Below are 21,907 nucleotides of genomic sequence, written 5' to 3' on the forward strand. Positions count from 1 at the left end.
TTACCAGCTCACCTGTGCTTTCCAACTCTCAGATTTCTATAATTTCAGGAATCAGCGTGTAGTAGTAAACTCAGCTGGCACAATTTTGAAAGACATATATAACTCAAGGAAGGATGTGACCATGGCTTTCCTCATCGTTTGTAACTCCAGTACTGGTGCACATTGAGTGTGCACGCCTATGTTGGAGGTTTAAGTTTCAGCTCCAAACGGACAGATGTCTCTGAAGAATCCCACCCATTGACATGAGGTGGGGAACGGTCGAGGACAGTGCCACCGCTCTCTCCTGGGCCTCTCCTCAGCCCTCACAGGAGTCAGAGCTGAAAGGGACCTTGAGGAACTTCTGGAAAGCTTCCTCATTTTACAAAGGAGAGAGGGAGAGGCCCAGAGGTGAAGCACCTCACCTAAAGTCACACAGATGTCAAATAGCACAGGTTTCAAACTCATATGTTCTGGCTCTATATTCAACGCCCTCAGCACTTAAAACGCGGCTGTTTTCACTCCCTTTGCTCACACTAGATACTTTTTCACTACCAAACGTAGGTGGGTTCAGTTAAAAAGTCTATCAGCAGCTTTCCCGTTGTCTAGATTCCTTGAATGCTGTGTCTCAGAGGCAGTACAATTAACTTCGGCTTAATGGTCTTAGCCTAGGGAAATCCTTGGGGGAAGCACCCATGCAAAGCAGAAGGTTCCTGTCTACTCTCTTTCGTACACACAGAACCGTTGCTTAGAACTAACAGGAAATTTCAGAAGCATATATTCCAAACCCCTTATTTTACAGATGAGAAACCTGAATCCTAGGGAATGCTTTGCCCAAGGTCACATTAGGTAAGGAATCATCAGAAGTAGGATTGGAACTCATGGCCTCTGACATCACATCCAACAGTCTAATGCTGTCTTCCCGGCTTGTGAAATTGGTTCCATGGCTCTTCAATCATCCTTTCTTAGAAACCCTTGGGCCCTATAGGGCTTTCCTTTCTACACAGAGAGGATGTGACAATCTTGCTGGTAGGAGAAGACAGAATCAGAAATTTTAGTGCCAGGGAGAAAGTCGATTTTATGGTCTTCAACTATACTTTTGACCACAAACCACCACTTCCCCTAGCACAAAACTGAAGCTTTAAAAGGAGATAGCGAATCTTTTCCTTGTTCATTGGACCTTCCTGAGCAATACAGAAATCACCCACTGATATCCCAGAGCAATGAACCCAGGTTAAGGTGCAGTGTGGAAAGGTGTGCAATGAGCAGATCTTAGACCATTTGAAAACAGAAATATAGCTCAATTAGATAATTAATTGACCTTGCTGTTCAGTCATTTCAGACTCTTCATGACCCCATTTGATGCTTTCTTGGCAAAGATGCTGGAGGGGTTTGTCATTTCCTTCTCCAGCTCATTTTACAGATGAGGAAACTGAGGCAAACAGGGTTTAGTGACTTGTCCAGGGTCAAGCAGATAGTTTTTGAGGCTGGATTTGAACTCAAGTTTTCTGGACTCCAGGCCTACCTGCCCTAATTAATTGATAGGCCTCTCAAAAAGAAATCAGAATAGATTTCACAGGAAAGCATCAATTTTCATTATTTTATCCTTTTAGTTGTAATTTCACAAACTATTACTCTTATGCACTGAAGACTCTGATGCCGTTTAGTTCTGGTCTAACAATTGGTACATAAGACATCTGCCCTTTCTGCTCACTTTCCCATCATCAACCACTTAGTATCTCCCTTCCCAATAGAAAATTCCTCTCAGAAACCCTCCATTCATTTTCTTAAAGCCTGACAGGGCTGCAGAAAGTCACTGGGAGTGGACAGAAGATCTTAGAACCACAGAACATCCAAGGTAAATGGATCCTCTTAGAGACAGACGTGTAGGTTGAGTAATTCATTTTACTGATGGAGAAACTGAGGCCCACAGGAGTATAGCGACCTACTCAAAGTCATGCAGCCAGGCGGTAGCAGAGTCAGGACTAGCTTCTAAGTCTTTGACCCCAAATTCACTGCTTTCCTCCCCACCTCCAACACACACTCCTCCAGCTTCCTCTGTATATGAAGGCTCAAATTCATTGTGTGTAATTCACTTTAAGAAAATGAAGAAAAAGAGTCATACAATTTATAGATAGATTGGTGACAAATGAACTGATACACTCATGTCACAAGAGGGATTGATTCATCACAGGGTCCTTTTAAATAGCGAACTCTGTGTATACCTAAAAGATGGTTTAATTTACAAAAATCCAGCCTACTTGGCACCTTTTCAGGAATAGGACTGTGGCCTAAGTATTTTTCCAATGTGTACTCAAATCCTAGGCTAGGAAAGAAAATCTGCATTTCACTTTAGGAGCAACATTTAATCCTCAAAAAAGGATCAGAATGACTGGTTTTTGACACCCAAAACCAAAATGTTGTTGTGGATTTCTTGAGGTCACTGGGGGCACATACACTTTGGTCTAAGGAAAAAACACCTCAAAGCAATAAAAGAATCACAATGTTAGAGCTGGAAGGAACTCTAGGCTACGGAATGTTAGAATATAGAACACAGAGGGTTCGGATATAGATCATAGCATTTCAGGGAGACTGGGAACTGCAATTTACATTACTTGAGGAAGTTAATGAAAGGATAATTATCATCCTCGTTTTACGGATGAGGAAACTGAGTCTCAGAGTGATAGGCTTATGGTAGGCTCAGAGTGAGCCCACAGTAATAGGCTTAACTGTGCTGGACCTTGAACTCATCTCTCAATGCCAAGTTCAGCGCCCTTCCCACTGGATATATGATTCCTCTGAAGCAGACAAACAGTATACACAAATATAATTAACTCCTGATTATCTTCATAAATGTAGCTGGAGCAAAAAGAATGGCTGATCTCCAAACCTTCTGGTTCAACTTTAGAACACATTATGTTCATGTTCTTGCCAGACCAAGGTCCCTTCCAGCTGTAATGCTATTATCCTACTGAAACAATTTTGGCTAGCTTAGGATTCAAAAAATCTTAATTTAACAACTCCCAAATAAAATGAATATTTCATAATCAAGCAGGTGAGAAAAAGTGGATTGTATGTCAGATTGTCTATCTCTTTTTTGTAGAGCTTCCTTTTTTCTTAAATATATAAAAATTCAATGTACAACTTTCAAAGTTGCCTTGCTTGTCCGTTTCCTTCCATTGAGAGTAAAATTTTATTTTAAAAAAATCTTATTTAATAGTTTATTTTTTCCCAATTACATGTAAAAACATTTTTTTTCAGATTCTGAGTTCCAAATTCTCTCCCTCACTCCCCTCCCTCCCAATTGAGAAGGCAAGCAATTTGACATAGGTTACACATGTGTAGTCACGCAAAACACATTTCCCTGTAAGTTATTCTGTGAAAGAAAACATGCACAAACATTTCATTTTTTAGGCACATCTCCATTAATGGCCCTGGATGGTCAAGACGAAGTTTGTCTGGGCTTTAGTTAGAAAGGCCAAGGTTACCACTGCATGCTGAGTCACTGCCGGCTATCTTGACTTTTTGTCTTGACACTCGACTTTGATGACTGGAAGACAGTGAGGCTGACGACTCTGCACAACTCTGACTTACATAAATCTAATTCACTAGCAAGTCAAGACCCGAGCCTCACCGCCCCCCCCACCCCATGATTTAATTGTTCCTCTTCGAGAAGGGAGGAGGAACAATGCAATTTAGGTGTTAAACACCAAACCTTGTTCGGAATGACCATCGCTGGGTGTTTGTCCTGTACTGTGTCCCCTCTGAGACAGGATGAAATTCCTTTCTCCTTGCCCTTCTGTTCCCATACTAGCAAGTCCAACAACAAAATGGTTAACTTACTCCAAGAATATGTAGCAAGACTGCTCCGTGCTGCCGTTCCTTATTAGAAAACAAATCTGTGGGGAACTCATGGATTGCTGGAAGAGAAGAAGAGAGGATTTACGGTGAATGAAGGGCCCCAAAACCTCCCAAGACAAGGTCTGAAAAATAACTATATATTGTGGTCTGATCATGGCAATCAAAGCTTGCTAAACCATACAATTAGGAAGAAGCCCATACCAACTCCTAGAATATACATGGTAGATATTCAAAAGATATCTGCGGAAAGTCCTAACTTCAATCTTAGTAATGTTATAACTAATTTGGTGTATGGAATCTTTCCCTCTGTCTGTGATCTCCTTAGAATAGAAGCCCAGTTGCAGCATCACTTGGTCAAAGTACACATGTAATTTAATGAAACCACTTTTACAGAACTGCTTTTGTCAGCTCAAGGACACAATTCACTTGAAAAATTTCTCTTCAGGGGTTACAGGTTGGGGGGGGGGAGGGAGGGAGAGAGAGAAAGAGAGAGAGAGAGAGAGAGAGAGAGAGAGCATAAATGCATTTTCCTTCAACATAAAAAGCTTTTCATTCCTTGCAGCTGGGATTTTTTTTTTTTTGCATGAAATAACTTAGCAGTCTGGGATATGTGAATTTAAACTGATCAAAGTTAAAGTTTCTCAGATTTTCATAAACTTCCAACTTAATGTGAAAGCTGATCACTGGTTTATCAAATACTGGCAATGCGGATGTAGTCAAAAGAAACTTGGATGGTGGAGGGTCTGTGGGAATTCAGGAGCATTAACAGGCTGTTAGTGAAGCTATGAATTGGTCCAAATGTTCTGGAAAGCAATTTAAAACAATTATGCTAGAAAAGAGACTAAATTGCATGTGCCCTTTGACCAAGTGATGCTGCAACCGGGCTTATATTCTAAGGAGGTCATAGACAAACGGAAAGCTCCCATATACCAAGTTAATTATAACATTACTTCTTGAAGCAGCAAAAGACTGAAAACCAAGTGGGTGATTATACTGGTAAAGAGCTGAACAATTGTGTGCATGCATGTAACAGCTTATTATAAGGTATAAAAATGATGAGTGTAATGACTAGAGAAACCTGGGAAGACTTCTATAAACAGATACAGATCAAAGTAAGTAGAAACAAGATACAGTATGCATGTGATCACAATACTCAAATGGGTCTGTGATCCCATCAATTTGGGAGTTCTTTCCAACTACACAGAATGCAACCCAATCATGCTTGCCCATCCTGTGCAACTCTCATCCATGTTTTTCCCAAAGTTCAACACAGAGGGTTGGGTCCACCTAAGGTCCACGGGGCATCTTCGTCATCTGCTGTTTTTGCTGTTTCCTATTTCTCCTGTTATTGCCAGGGTCCCAATGGGGCCTTCTGGGTAGCCACCCGTCATCTTTCACTCTTGCCGTATGTGACTACAGTAGTCCATATTTTTTCACTATCATTCTGTTACGATGTTCTAAACTCATGCTCTTCTTCGGTGTTTCTCATTGGTTGCATTTTGTAGGCTGTTCCATTCCCACCATGCCTGCATCTTTCCATTGCCTTCTCTGTGACACAGTTTTTAGTTTTCGGGAAGTAATAGAATTCTATGTCTCACTGCCAACACAGCCACACCAATAAAATGACCACAGAAAAGTAAAGAAAAGCAACTTTCAAAGACACTAGAATGCATATCAGTGTGATGACCAATCTTGATTCCAGAAGGGTTATATCTCTCCTCTCAGTAGAAAGGTAAATGGCCCTGAAGTATGTCATAAATTACATGCTGTTAAGACACATATTAGTTTGTTTTGCTTAAACAAAGAGAGGATTCTCTGTGGAAGGCAGGTGCTAATGGGAACTGTTAGCAATGTAAAGAAAGCACATTAATAAAACATGAAACAACAAAAAAGATCACGGGGAGAAATAATTAGATGTGAACAGAGATATCAGTCAAGTAACACCCAACAATACATGTCAGTCAACTAGTGTTTTTTAAGTGCCTACAGCATAGTTAATAGTCAATAGACATTCAATAGGTATGTACTATGTGCCAGGTACTCTGCTCCTCACTGGAGATATAAAGAAAGGCAAAAGATAGTCCTTGCTGTCAAGGAGCTTACAATCTACCAACAGCTATGTACCAACAAGATACAGGATAAACTGGGGGTAATCTCAGAGAGAAGGAACTAAGTTCAAGGGGAACTAGGACAGGTTTCTTGTAGAATGTGGGACCTCAGCTGAGACTTGGAAGAAACTAGGGAAGCAGAGATGAGGAAAGGCATCTGGGTATGGGAAATAGCCAGTGAAAACACTGAAATGGGCTAGGCCCCATGGTCTTTCTTCCTATGGCTGTTGACACCATACCAGCCTATCATTTAACTGAAAATAAAAGTTGATTTCTAGGGGAAAATAAAAGAAAGAACATTGGGCAGGAAAATTTAACTTACATTTTTACAGTACTTCAATGTTTATAAAGCACTTTATTCGCAACAACCCCACTAGATAGGGGGTGAAATTACTATTTCCGTTTTATCCTTCAGGAAACTGAGTTTCTAGGAGGTTAAGTGAACTGCCCAGGAGCAAACATCAGGTCACTATCTGAGGTGGGAAACAAACACAGGTGTCCTGACTTCATATATAGCATTTCCCTCTTTTCCCATCTTCCCCATCTTATTTCACCTCTCTTGGAAATGCATGCCTGCAGTCTAGTACCTGTTCTATCACTAGCTTTCTGTGACATCTTATAGCAGTCACTTGGGGCTTCAATTTAGAAAAAGACTCTTTTATTAGGAAGGGCACTTAGGAGTCATCTATTCGGTCCCCACCAAAACACCAACCACTGATCAACTTGTCAATGACGGGCCAGTCAGCCTGAGAGCTCTAAGAATCTCAGCATTCCCCTTCTTCCCTCCTGACCCAGACTGTGGCCTTGCTTCCCTATCAGCTGTCATCCGGGGGAGGGAGCAAATGTTATGCAGAAGAGGCCAGTCAACCCCACCCAGTGCTGACCAATAGTCACCCCACAGGGCAGGCATACCAGCCCAATGTACTGGTAATTAATATGGGCTTTTAACACTTATTCAATCAAGTGCCCTTGAACAGTTTGGCCTTTGTTTCCTTGATCAAATTAGGAGTCCTTGATGGCCTCCTTGCCTCAAGGGAAAGCCTAGTTTACATGGATTTGAGTGACATGTTTGTGACATCAGAGGCTTTTAGACCATGTGGGTTTAAGTCGCATTTTTGTGACTCTTTTAGGTCACGTGGGTTTGTCGCATGTGTGACTCAGCTTTGATCCTGAACAAGATATATAAACTTAGAGGTTGGTGTTCTCCCTTGGGTCTCTCACTCTTGGAGGAGTGTTGGCGTGGGACTCTGGGCAGCCACTGTAAGAGCCTCCTGGCTAGTCAACCCAGATGTTTTCTTGGTAACTATGAATTGTATTTGGTCTGTTTAGAACGTATGTTTGTAATTTGCTTGTATTTGCTCTGAAGTTCAGGGTGTTGGCTTTTTCCCCTGAACTAAGTGAATGATATTTGTATGTTGGATTGAAATAAGATTGTTAACCCCTTAATGTTACTTTCCTTAGTAAAGCAGATCAAAACAACCTGTGCTAGTAGCGTTCTTGTTGTTGGGCTCATTTTGGTCTTTCACTCCCATAACAGCTGCTAGCCAAATTGTTGCAACACCTACCTGAAGCATCAAAGCTCCATGAGGGAGAAAAAGGTGATAGGATATGCCAGGCAAACCAAATGACTGCCACCACTGTGACCATCAACTCTCTTCAGAGCCTGATAGAGATAGCCTAGAACTCAAGATTCAAGAGTGCTGGGGATAGCAGTGCCCCTCCCCTCTCCCAGGTCACCTGCCTGGTCTGATTCCAGCCTAGCCTTGGCATCTATCATCCAGGAAACCAACCCTGGTTGAAATGGGACCTGGCAATAGTTTCTGTAGGCACTGCAGCCCTGGCATCCTTAGCAGCTAGTTACTGACAGCCAGGAAAACAAAGGTCTCAGCATAGAAGTCCTTAGGCTTTGTCAAATGCTGTCACTATCAGATGGAAATGGTTTTATCAGTGGAAAAACATAGAAGCAGCATTACCTATTCCGTTTGAACTGCCCCCTATGGGGCCTTCCCATCTAATGTACAGTGGAAGCCCCTTATGTGTGTTGTCTCTTCCTATTAGAATGTGAGCTCCTTGAAGGGAGGAACTGCTGTTTTTCTTATTTATATTACCCAGGATTTTGCACATTTAGCACAGCTTTTGGGCAGGTTTGGTAAACACTCACTAAATGCTTTTCATTCAATCATTTATTCACTCCACCCATTCTCATTAAAGGAATCTCCTTCCATTCTACCCACAAGAGATAAAGAGAAGTAATATGATTTACTCACCCAGTTAAAGTCACACAACTGATTAGTGATCTAATAAACACTGCATTCTTTCTTTCCAACTATCTTATGCTGTCTTTCTTTTGTCTTTAAAATGAAAAAATTAAACTAGGAGCATTAAAAAAAAATGAAACTCTAAAGTTAGGGAGACAGAGTTGAAAGGAGAAAGAAAATCCCAAACTGGGGAGTGATTGGGCTGGGCACATTCAAATTTCAAAAGACAATAGGATTTTATTGCAGATTCCTAAGAAAATCTTCCTTTTCTCAAAGCCAATTGAAAAGAAGTTCTCCAGGGCCTAAGCTAAGAACCGGGCTGGCATCTCAAAGATGCTTATCCAGAGACAAGGTGATATAATTTCAGCTATGAACCTCAGTTGGTTGCATGTGAGCACACCTTAACCCATCGATCATTGGCTTTGAAAGTAACTGGGACGAGACTTAATGACAGCATCAATTTTGGTTAGCAGTGGGGAGGTGGGAGTTGAGCGCAGAGAGGAAGGGGGGAAGCTGGCTCGGAGAGATTATTCTTTCGTGATTGAAAAACAAATATTTCAGTGAGAGAACAAAGCCCACCTGATCCTGCTATTAGGCCTGGCTGCTGCCAGAGCAAGGAGGAAGACGAGGCTGAGATGGCACAGTTAGTGGCTATTTCAGGAAACCACACTCCCTCAGTTCTCATCTTCATTTCCCTTAGGGGCAGGGGTCAAGACATTCATCATTTAAAATATTTATGAAGAGTGGAGGCAAAATTCTCCCAGAAAATGAACTCTATCTCACAATAATGGGGCAGAAGTCGGAGCCAGAGCTTTACCCCTTCCTCACGGTGTACACGCAGAGCCAGTGTGTGAAGAACGTGGCTCTAAGCTAAGTATGAAGGCTGAGTGGTAGTGTGAAAAGAGCACTGGATTTGAAAGTCTGGGGACTACTGGCCGTGTGATCACAGGCATGTTCACCTCAGTTTCCATGGCTATAAATGGGAGGAAATGAACACATACGCTATATACCTTGTGCGGTAGTAGTGAGGGAAGCGCTTTCTAAACCTCACAGTGCTGTGGAAATCTCTGAGTTTCTGTTGTAAACGGACTGCTAGGGACGGGTTGGCAAGAGCCCTGGGTTGGGGCACAGGTCATTAGCTGGGTGACCTTTGGCTAGTCAGGTCAGTTCTACAGACCTTCAGTTTTCTCCTCTAGAAAATGAAAAGATTAGACCTGCTCAAAGGTTCTTAACTCCCTTTTTTTGGAGGGGGGGTGTCATGGTCCCCCCCCATGGCAGTCTGGTGAAGCCTATCTCTTCTTCAAACAGTTGTCTTAAAATAGCATGACTATAAAATTCAAAAAAAATCCAAAGGATTTGAAAGGAAACTAATTATATTGAAATAAAGATGTAATTCCCTCCCCGCCACACTCCCCCCTGCCATCCATGTTCATAGATCTCCTGAGTCCTGTCTACAGGTCCCCTGGGGTATGTAGATCCCAGGTTAAGAAGTCTTGGACTAGATGAACTTTACATTCTTCCCAAATAGCATATGAATTTATTGAAATGTCTTAAGAAATCTCAAATAACAAACATCCAGAATCTTCCCTCTGCTTTTCATCTATTCTTCTTTCCTGAGTTCACAGAAGCATGGAATTTTAGTGTTAGGAGAGAATTCAGAGATCATCTTTTCTGTACCAGTCAGGAGTCTGGACAAGTAAACATTTAATGGTCAGATGAAATGGTCTAGACCGAGGCAGGGGCGGGGAGGGGGGAGGGAGAACCTGCAGCTTTGAGGCCACATGTGGCTCTCTAGGTCCTCGAGTGCTGCCCTATTCAGTCAAAGGGTCTCACTTGAGGTCCTAGAGGGCCATGTGTGCCTTGAGGCCCCAGGGAAAGGGCCACACTTGAGGACCTAGAAGGCTACATGTGGCCTGCAGGTTGCAGGTTCCCCACCCCTGGTCTGGATAATGAGACACTTGTCTTGGGGCCAGTAGAAATTTCCTGTGCTCATGTGTTCATTCTAAAATAACAAGCCTTGGGATTGGAAGGGAGGAGAGGGGAATGAGCTCAACGGGATGGGAGGTCCCAAGGTTCGAACATATAGATCAGGGATAGAGAACTCCTTATTTTCTTTCTTATTCCCTTCCACAGATTTTTCCTTCTTCTATAAATAGATTCCACGGCAACATAACAAATATGTATGGTTATGGTTCTTGTTCACCAGACTTCTGTAGACTGATGAAATAAGCAAAACCAGGAAAACAATATATACAGCGAGACCAACGATGTAAACAGAAAAGAAAAATAAAGTGAAACGGAACCCTGTGTAATTCTGACTAAGCTTGGCACCAGAAAAGAGATGAAAACATGCGCCTCCCTCTCTTCTTTGCAGAGGTGGAGGGCCCTGGGATGTGGAGTACTGTGTATACTGTTGGACTCAGATGATGCGTTAGTCAGTTTTGCTAAACCGTTTTCCCCCTTCTTTTTAAAATATTATTTGTTATCAGGGATTTTGAGTATTAGGCCTGAAAGGAAGACCTGAATTCAAATCCAGGTTCAGCCGCTCATTGGCTGTGTGATGCTGGACAAGTTGCTTAATCTCTGACTCAATTTCCTCATATGTAAAAGGGAAAAGAAAACAAGCATTTATTAAGTGCCTACTATGTGCTAGGCACTGTGGTAGACACTACAAATCTTATTTCATTGGAGACTAATAATAGCATCTGCCTCCCAGGGTTGTTGTAAGGATAAAATAAGATAATATTTGTATTTTGTAAACCTTAAAGTGCTGTATAAATGCTAACTATTATTATCATTAATGGTTTACTGGCTAAGGGAGAGGGTAGGGACTTATTTAGAAATGAAGGTAATTAAAAAAATAACACCATTTAAAAAACAAATAAAAAAGCTTATTCTCTTTTGGGAGGGATTGACAAAGTAGCATGATTGCTTTTCCCTTTCCCCCCCAAATGTTCAGAAACATTGACCTCCAAATGAGTTTTGTACACTTCATAGTACACTCTAGCAGTCATGGACTTATTCCAATGAGGTTGCCATTACCCAAAATATGACCTGACTCTTCCTTTTGTATGGCCTTCAAAGCCTCCTACAGTCACATGGAACAGGGATTAGAATGGTTTACTTGGCTCCTGATCACAGAAGTAGAAGCAACAGACAGAAGCTTTAGAAGCAGATTTTCTTTTAATAAAGGGAAAAAAGTGCTAAAAACCACAGCCATCTAAAATCAAAATCCAAATCAGTTAACCTCATCGTGAGTCCCCCAAACATAGAGATATTGAAGTGGAGATGACCAGTCTTTGAGGATGCCGTAGATGGAATTCATGATTTAGGCATCTGTTGGACAAGACGACCTCTGAGGTCTCTCTCAGCTCTAAGAAATTATTATTCAATGATGAAAATCCCTTTCTTCAATGGTGTTGAACAGATGGCAAAAAGTCATTGGGAGCCAAGTCTGGTGGATCAAAGCTGGGCAGTGGGACTTCCTGGTCCAACAGAAGGTGTCATCATAAAGGAATAAGAATGGATTGTGTGTGACTTTCATACTGGATCTGATAAGTGAAATGAATTTAAGGTCTTCCAAGGGGACTCTTTTGAAGTGTATGGTACTCACTTAGATGTACTCCAAAGCAGTCTTGTAACTTTAAAGTCATATTTCCTAAACATAAAATGATGGGTCCCTCACCAGGGACAAGATGGATAAATAGTCTAACACAATGAGTGAAGAAGCAAAGTCCTTCTCCATGGACGTTTCCCCTTCACCGTCAAAGGGCATGTTTGTATAGACCAGAGCACAGTGTGTGCATTAGACTTGTAGTGGAGAGAGTGAGAAGATTGGGGTCAGAATCCTACCGTTGTTATGTATTACTACCTATGTTACTAGTAATTATTATTGCTAATATTATGAGTAATACTTATTACTAGTAATTAATTAGTAATTACTATTACTAATTATTACTTTGTAATTACTAATTGTAATTTACATTAGTAATTATGTTTACTAATTATTTACATTACTTAGTGTAATTAGTAATTACAAATTACTATTTGTTCACGTCATCCCTCTAGGCCTCAGCTTCTTTGACAGTAAAAAGGGTGGCTGGAGATAGATGATCACTAAAGGTTCCTACTAGATATGATTTGGTGCTTGCTAGATTCATGGTGTCAAACTCAGAAAGAAACAAGGACCATCAAACCATACACAATGATCCTTGTAGGCAGCATATTGACTTAGTTTTAAAATGTAATACTGGTTACGTTTCTTGTGTTTTTATTTATTTGCTTTCTTTTTTGGGGGGGGGGAAGCAAGGCAATTGGGGTTAAGTGACTTGCCCAAGGTCATACAGCTAGTAAGTGTCAAGTGTCTGAGGCAGGATTTGAACTCCGGTCCTCCTGACTCCAGGGCTCATGCTCTATTACTGCACCACCTAGCTGCCCCTATTTTTATTTATTTTGTTAAATATTTCCCCTTTATATTTTAATCTGGTTTTGGCTCCACTCAGGAGTGTTGGGGGCCACAGGTAGCTTGAGGGCCATGTTTTTGGCACTTCTATGCTAGATCATGTATCTTCTTACTCTTAGGTAAGGTAAGTTCCACATTTCAGTGGCCTATCTGACTCAGGCACTCTGCCAAGATTTCTGCAAACCTCTTTCATACACCTAGTTTGCATGGGATTTCATCTTTTTAAAAATAATATTTTGTCTTTCCCAATTACGTGGAAAAACAATTTTTTAGCATTCTTTTAAAAAAAGTTTTGAGTTCCAGATTCTATCCTTTCTTTCTCTCCCCCTCCTGAGATGGTAAGCAATCTGATATAGTTTATAAACATGTGCAATCATGTAAAACACATTTCCATTGGTCATTTTGTAAAAGAAAACTCAAGCCAAAAAGAAAAAAAAAAGGAAGGAAAAAAGGAAGACAGGAAGGGAGAAAATAAAGAAAGGGAAGAAGGAAGGAAGGAAGAAAAAGAAATATTATGCCCCAGTCTGTATTAAGGCAATATCAGTTCTTTTTCTGGAGGTAGATAGCATTTTTTATCATGAGTCCTTTAGGATTGTCTAGGATCACTGCATTGCTGAGAATAGCCAAGTCATTCACAGTTGACGATTGTTACAATGTTGCTGTTACTGTGTACAATGTTCTCCTGCTTCTGCTCGATTCACTCTGCTTCAGTTCATTTAAGTCTCTCCAGGTTTTTCTGAAATCATCCTGCTCATCATGTCTAATAGCACAATCATATTCCATCACAATCATATACCACATTTATTCAGCCATGCCCCAACTGAGGGGCAATGGGATTTCTCCTTGATGCTACCAGTAGTAATTAGAAACAGGGGACCAACCATTCAACGAGGCAGTCTTCTTAAAGGATTGAAAATCATAGGAATATAGATTTAGAACTAGCAGAATTCTTAGAGGCCAGAAAGCCTATGCCCTTCATTTTACAGATGAGCCAACCGAGGCTCAGAGAGACTAGGCGACTTGATCAATGTCAGCAAATGGCCAGCCTGGAATTCATACTGGGGCTGGGAATTGAACCAAGGTTCCCTGACTTTAAATCCACTATACTCCCTCCTATGTATTCAGATTTCCTACTGCGACTTCTTAGAGATGAACCATTGCTGCGAGGTATAACAGTACAACTACAATAATAATGGCAGCTGGCCTTTATACAGCTAATAACAGTGAACAGAAGTTCACATAGAGCTTTGCAGATGTTACCTCGTGTGATCTAACATGCAAAAGCCAAACAGACAATGTTAAAAAATCCACCAAACCCCACCACCAAACCAATAGAGTGTCTGGGTCCTACGCTTGCCATTCCTTCATAGGTATTCATCATCATCACACCCTTCTATGGCCTTACTGTTTGACTTTCTCTTTCAGGAGACAGTGTACAACCTTTCAATGCTACTTAGGGAATAGGGACCCATCAAGCAAATAGACCATGTTTTTTTACTCATCATTTTCACTGTTGCCCTCACCTGAATAGGCCAAGGATCAGAAGGAACTTTCCACGTGGGAACACTCTCCACCTGCCCATCTTTAAGTAATGCAATGGTTCTCAAAGGGTGGTCCATGAGGTCAATGCTATCTTCTCATAATAATAACATGTTTTAATTTTTGATATGGTAAATATAAATAACCCATATACAACAGCTCTTTGGGGGAGGTCCTCCGTAATTTGTAACGATGTAAAGTTCTTAGGCCATTGACTTAGTGAATGAGAGCTGAGTAGTTTACTCGAGTTTACATAGAAATGAAATGATTTGACCAAGATCCCCCTGGCTAGTGGATGTCAGGGAAACTTAGCACTCTATCCACTTTGCCAGGGTCTATGAATTTGCTTATTTGTTTGTTTTACTATTTTAGTAACTGTATTTAATACAACAGTTGGTTTCCTTTGCAATCCTATATACTTTATGCATTTAAAAACATTATTTTGAGAAGATGCCCATAGCCTTCTCCTGACTGCCAAAGGGGTTTATGACATTAAAAAAGGGTTAAAAAACCCCTGCACTCATATCTTATTTAGTGTGAGAAAAAGAGATGGGTGGTGGTAGAAGGATGTGTCTGATTTTACAAATGAGGGGACTAAGGTACAAGCAGGCCTTATTCAAGGTCACATATATAGTAAATAGCAGAGCACAGAATTTAAACTCAAGTCTGGCAACTCCAAGTTCAGTGTTCTTTCCATGGCACCACATTGCTTCACAGTGACATGTAAAAAGCACTGGCCTTATGGTCAAAAGACCGGGGTTCAATGCCCACCTCTGTCACTTAGCAGTTATGTGACTGTGGACAAGATTGCTCACATGATATTGCCTTTATCATAGTGGTGCAGTGAGGACCAAATAAGCTAAACATATGTGAAAGTGTTTGGAATCTATAAAGGTAAAATTGGAATGTGAGATCATTGTCATCAGTCCCAGAAGCTGCCTTTCCCACCCCTTGCCTCTCTCACTGGGTTTTAGAGGTTGCTATGGTAGTGAGTAAAATCCCGAGTGGATTAGATTCTCGTTAAGTATTATTTCTTCCTTTCTACTTACGATCATGTTTCCAGGCCAACACACACACACACATACACACACACACACACACACACACACGTGTGTGTGTATGTATATATATGTGTGTATATATACATGTGTGTATATGTATACATGTGTATATATCATATGTGTATATATGTGTGTATATATACACATGCACATACATACATAAACACACACACATATGCCAGACTTAGACAGAAATTGAACTGAATGAGGGGCAAAAGGGAGTGATTAGAGGAAGGCTGATGGCAGTTGTTTGATGGATGAGGACAATCAAAGAGTTGATTTTACTTTGTTTTCTTACGTGTCATACACACTTTCTGACTACTTAAATGATGAGAGTCATAGCTTTGCAAAAGGGAATCTGCCCAAGATGGCAGGGAAGAAATAAAATAATTTTCTCTGTTGTCTCCTTCCCAAATGACTTCTTCGATTATGATGAATGAAGATGTTTTATGAGATGTAAAGTTTTTAATAGAGATGTATTTTCTCTTAGATACTGAACCTCTGAAAGCTTTTAATTAGTCTGATTTCCTTTGGGGGATGTAGGCCACTAACTGAATATTTAAAGTGGGGGGAAAACTCCTTTAAACATCTCATTTGTCATCACTATTTACTCCTGGTAAAAATAACCTACGCTCTAAGACCTGTAGGAAAAAATATTATAAATCCATGAGAATAAACCTGGGAAGCTGGGCCGGTGAATGAATGTGGAGTCAAAGAACCTGGGTTCAAGCATCAGTTTTGTTGTTTAGTGGTTAAGTCGCTCGTGAACCTGAAGGATCTCAGCTACAAAACAGCAGTGGTGACAATGGGCTGCCTTCCTTATAGGAGTGTAGCGAGGAAAACAATTTCCAGTTTTATAAAATTAGTGATAATTTAAATATCACAAACATTACGTTTATGTCTGTATATATCTATCACATACGTATTTTGGAAACTACATCTCAATACCTCAAGGATCCATGAGTTCAGTGATCGGGAAATGGACGATGATTGTAATCCCACTCATAGAATCTCAGAGTTGGAAGAGACCAGTGTAGGGCCACCTGATCCAATGTATGTACCAAATGCCAAGAATCAGGCAACAGGGAACTCTCCATGTGGGAATGCCTTCTCTCTGCCCAGCTTTAATTAATGCAATCGTTCTCAAAATTAGTCCATGAGGTCAACAGTATTTTCATAATAATACTAAGATATTTTAATTTTTAATATGGTAAACATTAACAATGCACGTAAACAAAAACTCTTTAGGAAGGCCCTCAATAATTTTTAAGAGTGTAACGTGGTCCTGAGGCCAAATAGTTGGGAAATATTTCACAAAATAAATAAAAATACAACAAAAGAGATAATATTACATTTTTAAACTAAGTCGATATGTGGCCTGCAGGGATCCTTATGTGTGGATTGGTGGTCCCCGTGTCTTTCTGAGTTTGGCTTTTTTGTTTTCGTTCAGTCATATCTGACTCTTTGTGACTCTATGTGCCATTTTCTTGGCAAAAGATACTAGAGTAGTTTGTCATTTCCTTCTCTAGCTCATTTTACAGATGAGGAAACTGAGGCAAACAGGATTAAATGACTTGCCCAGGGTAACGCAGTTAGTAAGTGTCTGAGGCATGATTTGAACTCAGGAAGAGGAGTTTTCCTGACTCTAAGCCTGGCAGCCTACCCACTGCACTGTCTAGCTGCCCCTTGAGTTTGACAACAATGATTTTTTTTTTTGCCTATGCTTGAACGTATCATATGATAGACATAAAATGAGATAATATTTATAAATGACTTTGCAAATCTTAAAGCACTTTATAAAATATGAGTTATTAGAGAAACGTCTGTGCCTGGGATTCTGAAACTGCGGTCTTTAAACTTGAAAAACTTGATAACCCCATTTCAACATCATCGGTTTCCTTTGTAATCCTATGTAATTTACTTTATGTTTCACTATGCTGCCAAAAGGATCCATGACACAATGCTAAGAACCTCTGATCTAGGTCTTAATTAATGGTCTTTGTAATTTGCTATGGTTGAAAAAAGGTCATCATCCTGTGGTCAACCTGTTCTGAAGAGCCTTTCTGAACTTAGACTGTAAGATCCTTGAGGGTAGGGGCTGTTTTGTTTTTGTCTTTGCAGCCCCAGAAACAAGCACAGTGACGGACACTTTTTTTTTGTTGTTGAGTCGTTTTAGTTGTGTCCAACTCTTCATGACCCCAGTTGGGGTTTTCTTGGCAAAGACGCTGGAGTGGTTGGTCATTTCCTTCTCCAGCTCATCTTAGAGATGAGGAAACTGAGGGTTAGTGACTTGGCCAGGGTCACACAGCTAGTAAGTGTCTGCGGCTGGATTTGAACTCAGGAAGATGAGTCTTCCTGATTCCAGTCTGATGCCCTGTGGTTGATTAATTAATTAACTAGGCTAGCTCTTAGAAGACAGATAAACTTACGCCGCTGTGTCCAATTTTAGTAGCACTTGTTAAGAGTTTGTTTTCTTCTAAAATAGCCTTCAAGATCACATAGGACCTTCTTCTTACCATGAAGTGACATCAGAATAATCAAAATGAAATGTTCCACAAATTCAAACGGAAAAAAAATCATTCTTTTGGCTCCAATTATATATTTAAAAATAACTTTTCTAGGAGTTAATGGTACATTTTAATAGCAGTAGTCTGAACATCTTAAGGTAGCCAGCCCCCTCCTGTCCCCCAATCATGAATAGAAATAAAAAATGATTAGATTTTAAAATAAGATTAACTAGAATGAATTAAAGAGAGAGAGGGAGAGTTCAAAGGTCTTCATCTTTCTCCTGGAAAGGGCCAAGAGATCTAAGTTACCTGCAGTAAACTCAGTTCTACTGAGATAACAGAAATGTTACAATTTGGGGGGAAACCAGTCACCCAAAAGGTATACACCTTAAAGCTTCTACACAGCATCAATATAGAATATTTCAAGTAGCACTGTGGCACTGAGGAGGGAAATGATAGAACAGGAACTGATTAATGTACCTGTTCAGGAAGGCGAAGCTCAGACCTATGCCTAGCTATGGCGGGGAGAGGCAGGAAAAGCTTAGCCTGTGTGTGCTTGTATCTCTGGGAATAGGACACTGTAATTCTCAACAGAAACATGATAAAGTACAGGGCCTAGATCAGGGGTGGTGAACCTGTGGCCTTGAAGCCATGTGTGGTCCTTAAATGCAGCCCTTTGAGTGAGTCCAAGTTTTATAAAACAAAAAAAAAAGATTTATTCTGTAAAACTCGGACTCAGTCAAAAGATCACACCTGAGGACCTAGAGGGCCACATGTGGCCTCGAGGACACAGGTTCCCCACCCCTGGCCTAGATAATAAAAGCACACAGGAACTCAGTCCAGGGTCAAGTCATGCTTCTGCAGGTGTTTCACAGGTGATCAGCTTGATTTCATGTGCAGGAAGAAATCAAAGCCAATTTACCTATAAAAAGAGTACCATAGGGCAAAGGTGGTACAATTTTTTTTCTCATGAAGCTAACTCAGCTCTGCCAGGCAGCAGGGAATCACTATCAAATCTGATCTCGACAATGCGCTAATTCAATTTCTTTGGATCAACCCGAGAAGAGGCCACCAAGTATGATTATCTCAGCTGCACCGTGTGGCAGCTTATAAAAAGACCTACTGACTAAACTCTATTAAATCCACTTAACACAGGTATTGGAAAGGTCTCATGTTAATGAAATTTGCTTAAGATCTGCCTGGAAATGTTCATAAAGGCAGGATTATCTTGAGTAAAAATTAACACTAATTAGTAAATTTGGTTTAAGTGAACTCTCTAGGACCTCAGACAAGTGCTTTTATATCCACCAGGCAGCAGCAGACTGCGCTTCTGTAACCCAGGCAGCTGCAGACTCAATTCGGATCAGGGAAATAGGACTGGGGGTGAAGAGTAATGATGAAGGGGTGAGGAAGGAGAGATTGATTTTCAGAAACCTACACAGTCTTCTGAATTTGACTTGGTCCCTTCTAACTCCAAGTGCATATTATGATTCTCTGATTGTTGTCAAGGACTGGGAAAGGTAGAACCAAGTCGGAAAAGATCTATCTCCCCTAAAGATGCAGAGCCAGGGTACGATGACATCAATGTGCTAAAAAAAAAAAATTCAACTGGGGCACACATTCCCCATCACCTTATGATTTGCCTCATACCGTACATATTCTTTTGTGTCTTATTACTATAACAATCAATGCGAAATACTTCTATCTTCTTTCTCTATTCTATTGCTAGAGTGGAGAATCCCTACCTCTTTTATCCCCCTTTTCCTGGACACTATGGTGTAGTGGAATGAATGAACGAATAAATGAATAAATAAATGAATGAAAAGGCATTTATTAAGCATTTAATATGTGCCAATCATAACAAAAAGGACTATTCTTAGAGTCAGATGACCAAGGAGCCAATTTCGATTTTGTGACTAAGCTGAATTTTGACGTTAAGTCACTTGCCTTTGATAAAATTCAGTTTTCTCACTTAGAATGGTAATAATAATCTTGTATTTCTTGCCTCATGGGGCTGTTATGAGTAAGCTGTGAAGTATTATATACATGTAAACTGTAAAGCATTATATACATGTAAACTGTAAAGCATTATATGCATGTAAACTGTAACGCATTATATACATGTAAACTGTAAAGCATTATATGCATGTAAACTGTAAAGCATTATATGCATGTAACCTGTAAAGCATTATATGCATGTAAACTGTAAAGTATTATATGCATGTAAACTGTAAAGTATTATATACATGTAAATTATAAAGTATTATATAAATGTGAATTGTAAAGTATTAGATAAACCTGAGCTATTATTAACCTCTTCTACTAAAGTTCCCTTCTGATACCTCATCATGATGACTGGATTGTCAAAGGTTATGCTAAGAGAAATGCAAAATCTGACATATCCTACTAAGATTCAAAAGCTTTATTCAAGCATGATTCTACCATCTGGGACCCAACCTAGACAATTCAGAAAGAATCATTAACGAGAGGTTGTTCAAAGGGTGGAAAAAAGATGTTGGGCCAGAAGAGCTCACAAAGACTGTCCACTAAAAGCACGAGTGGGAGGAGTTGTGCACGTATTGGTAGAGTCAGTGGTTCAATCAGTGAAATATAAGCTCCTTAAGGAATTGTAATGTAAGGATTATTATGTGCATGGACTATCTCCAGGCTTTAATCTGCTGCTCATTCAGTCAACAAATACAAGGCATGTAGATGTCACAGTAGACAGGTACTAAACCAAGAGTCAGGGAGACCTGAATTCAAATTCGGCCTCAGATACTTACTAGGTGTGACCCTGGGAAAGTCATTTTACCCTGTTGGTCTCAGGTTCCTTATCTGTAAAATGAGCTGGAGAAGGAAATGGAAAACCACCCCAGTATCCTTGCCAAGAAAATCCCTAATGGGGTCATGAAGAGTCAGACACGACTGAAACGACTGAACAACAACATTATTGTTATTGTTAACAAATATTCTCTGAGTGTTTACTATGACCCTATGGCAGGTGCTTTCTACTAAAGATAGATAAAGATATTGTCCTTGACCTTAAGGAGCTTATAACCTGGTAGAGACCCTCAGATGAAAAGACTCTCATATGATACATGAAAATTGATAGACCGGGGCAGCTAGGTGGTGCAGTGAGTAGAGCACTGGCCCTGGAGTCAGGAGGACCTGAGTTCAAATTCAGCCTCAGACTTGACACATGTATTAGCTGTGTGACCTTGGGCAAGTCACTTAACCCCAATTACCCTGCCCCCCCCAAAAAGAAACCTAAAAAAAGAAGAAAAAAAATAAAATTGATAGACTATGTTAGATATTGCTGATCATTGCTTTGACCTGTTGATATCATCCAAGTCTTTGCGTAAATATTAACACAGAAAATGCAAGACTACAGAGAAATTTCTTTCCTGCATAGTAATACTTTTAAAAAATTTTATTTAGCATTTTATTTTTCTCCAGTTACATGTACAAACAATTTTTAACATTCATTTTTAAAACTTTGAGTTCCAAATTCTCTTCCTTCCTCCCTACCCTGCCATTGAGAAGGCAGGCAATTCAATATAGGTTATACATGTGTAGTCATGCAAAACATTTTTATATTAGTTACTGCACAGTAATACTTAAGAGAAACTTCTAGCTCACTTTAGCTTAGCTTAGAATGTGTGTATACATGTAAATGTATGTGTGTCTATCTATCTATCTATCTATCTATCTATCTATCTATCTATCTATCTATCTGTCTGTCTGTCTGGCATGGCCAGAAATGTGGATATGCTGGTAAAAGATAATTATCTTGCACTCCGAGCTTATTTTTTGTGCTTCCTCAGATCAGTCTGCATGGAAGACACGGAATTTTGAGTACCCCTTCAGGGTTTCCTTGGCAGAACCCCTCTCAAATTGGTTTTGGAGCACCAGATGCCCAAGAAGAATTAAGCAAGCATTTACGTAGAATTTTTAACCCTAAATCAGAGGGAGGTCTTGGATAGAGCAGTTGATCAGGGTGATGAAGAGACTGAATTCCTGAAAGAAACGCGAGCTTAAAGCCATGGTTAGCTGGGATGGTTCTGGTTCTTGAGTTCTAGAGACCTTACCATGTGGGGCAAGGAATCTCTGCATGGGAATAAAATGGCCATTCCTG

The 21,907-nt window shown here is 40.3% G+C and overlaps 1 protein-coding gene across 1 annotated transcript in view; it reads right to left on the reverse strand.

The window, feature by feature from the left end:
- SLC24A4 (solute carrier family 24 member 4) overlaps positions 1–21,907 on the reverse strand; it is a 292,292-nt gene that overhangs the window by 103,616 nt on the left and 166,769 nt on the right. The window contains exon 3 of the mRNA XM_036735566.1: positions 3,820–3,896. Within this exon, the coding sequence (XP_036591461.1) occupies positions 3,820–3,896 (77 nt within the window). The remainder of the gene's footprint in view (positions 1–3,819; positions 3,897–21,907) is intronic.

The sequence above is a fragment of the Trichosurus vulpecula genome, chromosome 8, assembly GCF_011100635.1.
Source record: "Trichosurus vulpecula isolate mTriVul1 chromosome 8, mTriVul1.pri, whole genome shotgun sequence".
Lineage (NCBI taxonomy): Eukaryota > Metazoa > Chordata > Mammalia > Diprotodontia > Phalangeridae > Trichosurus > Trichosurus vulpecula.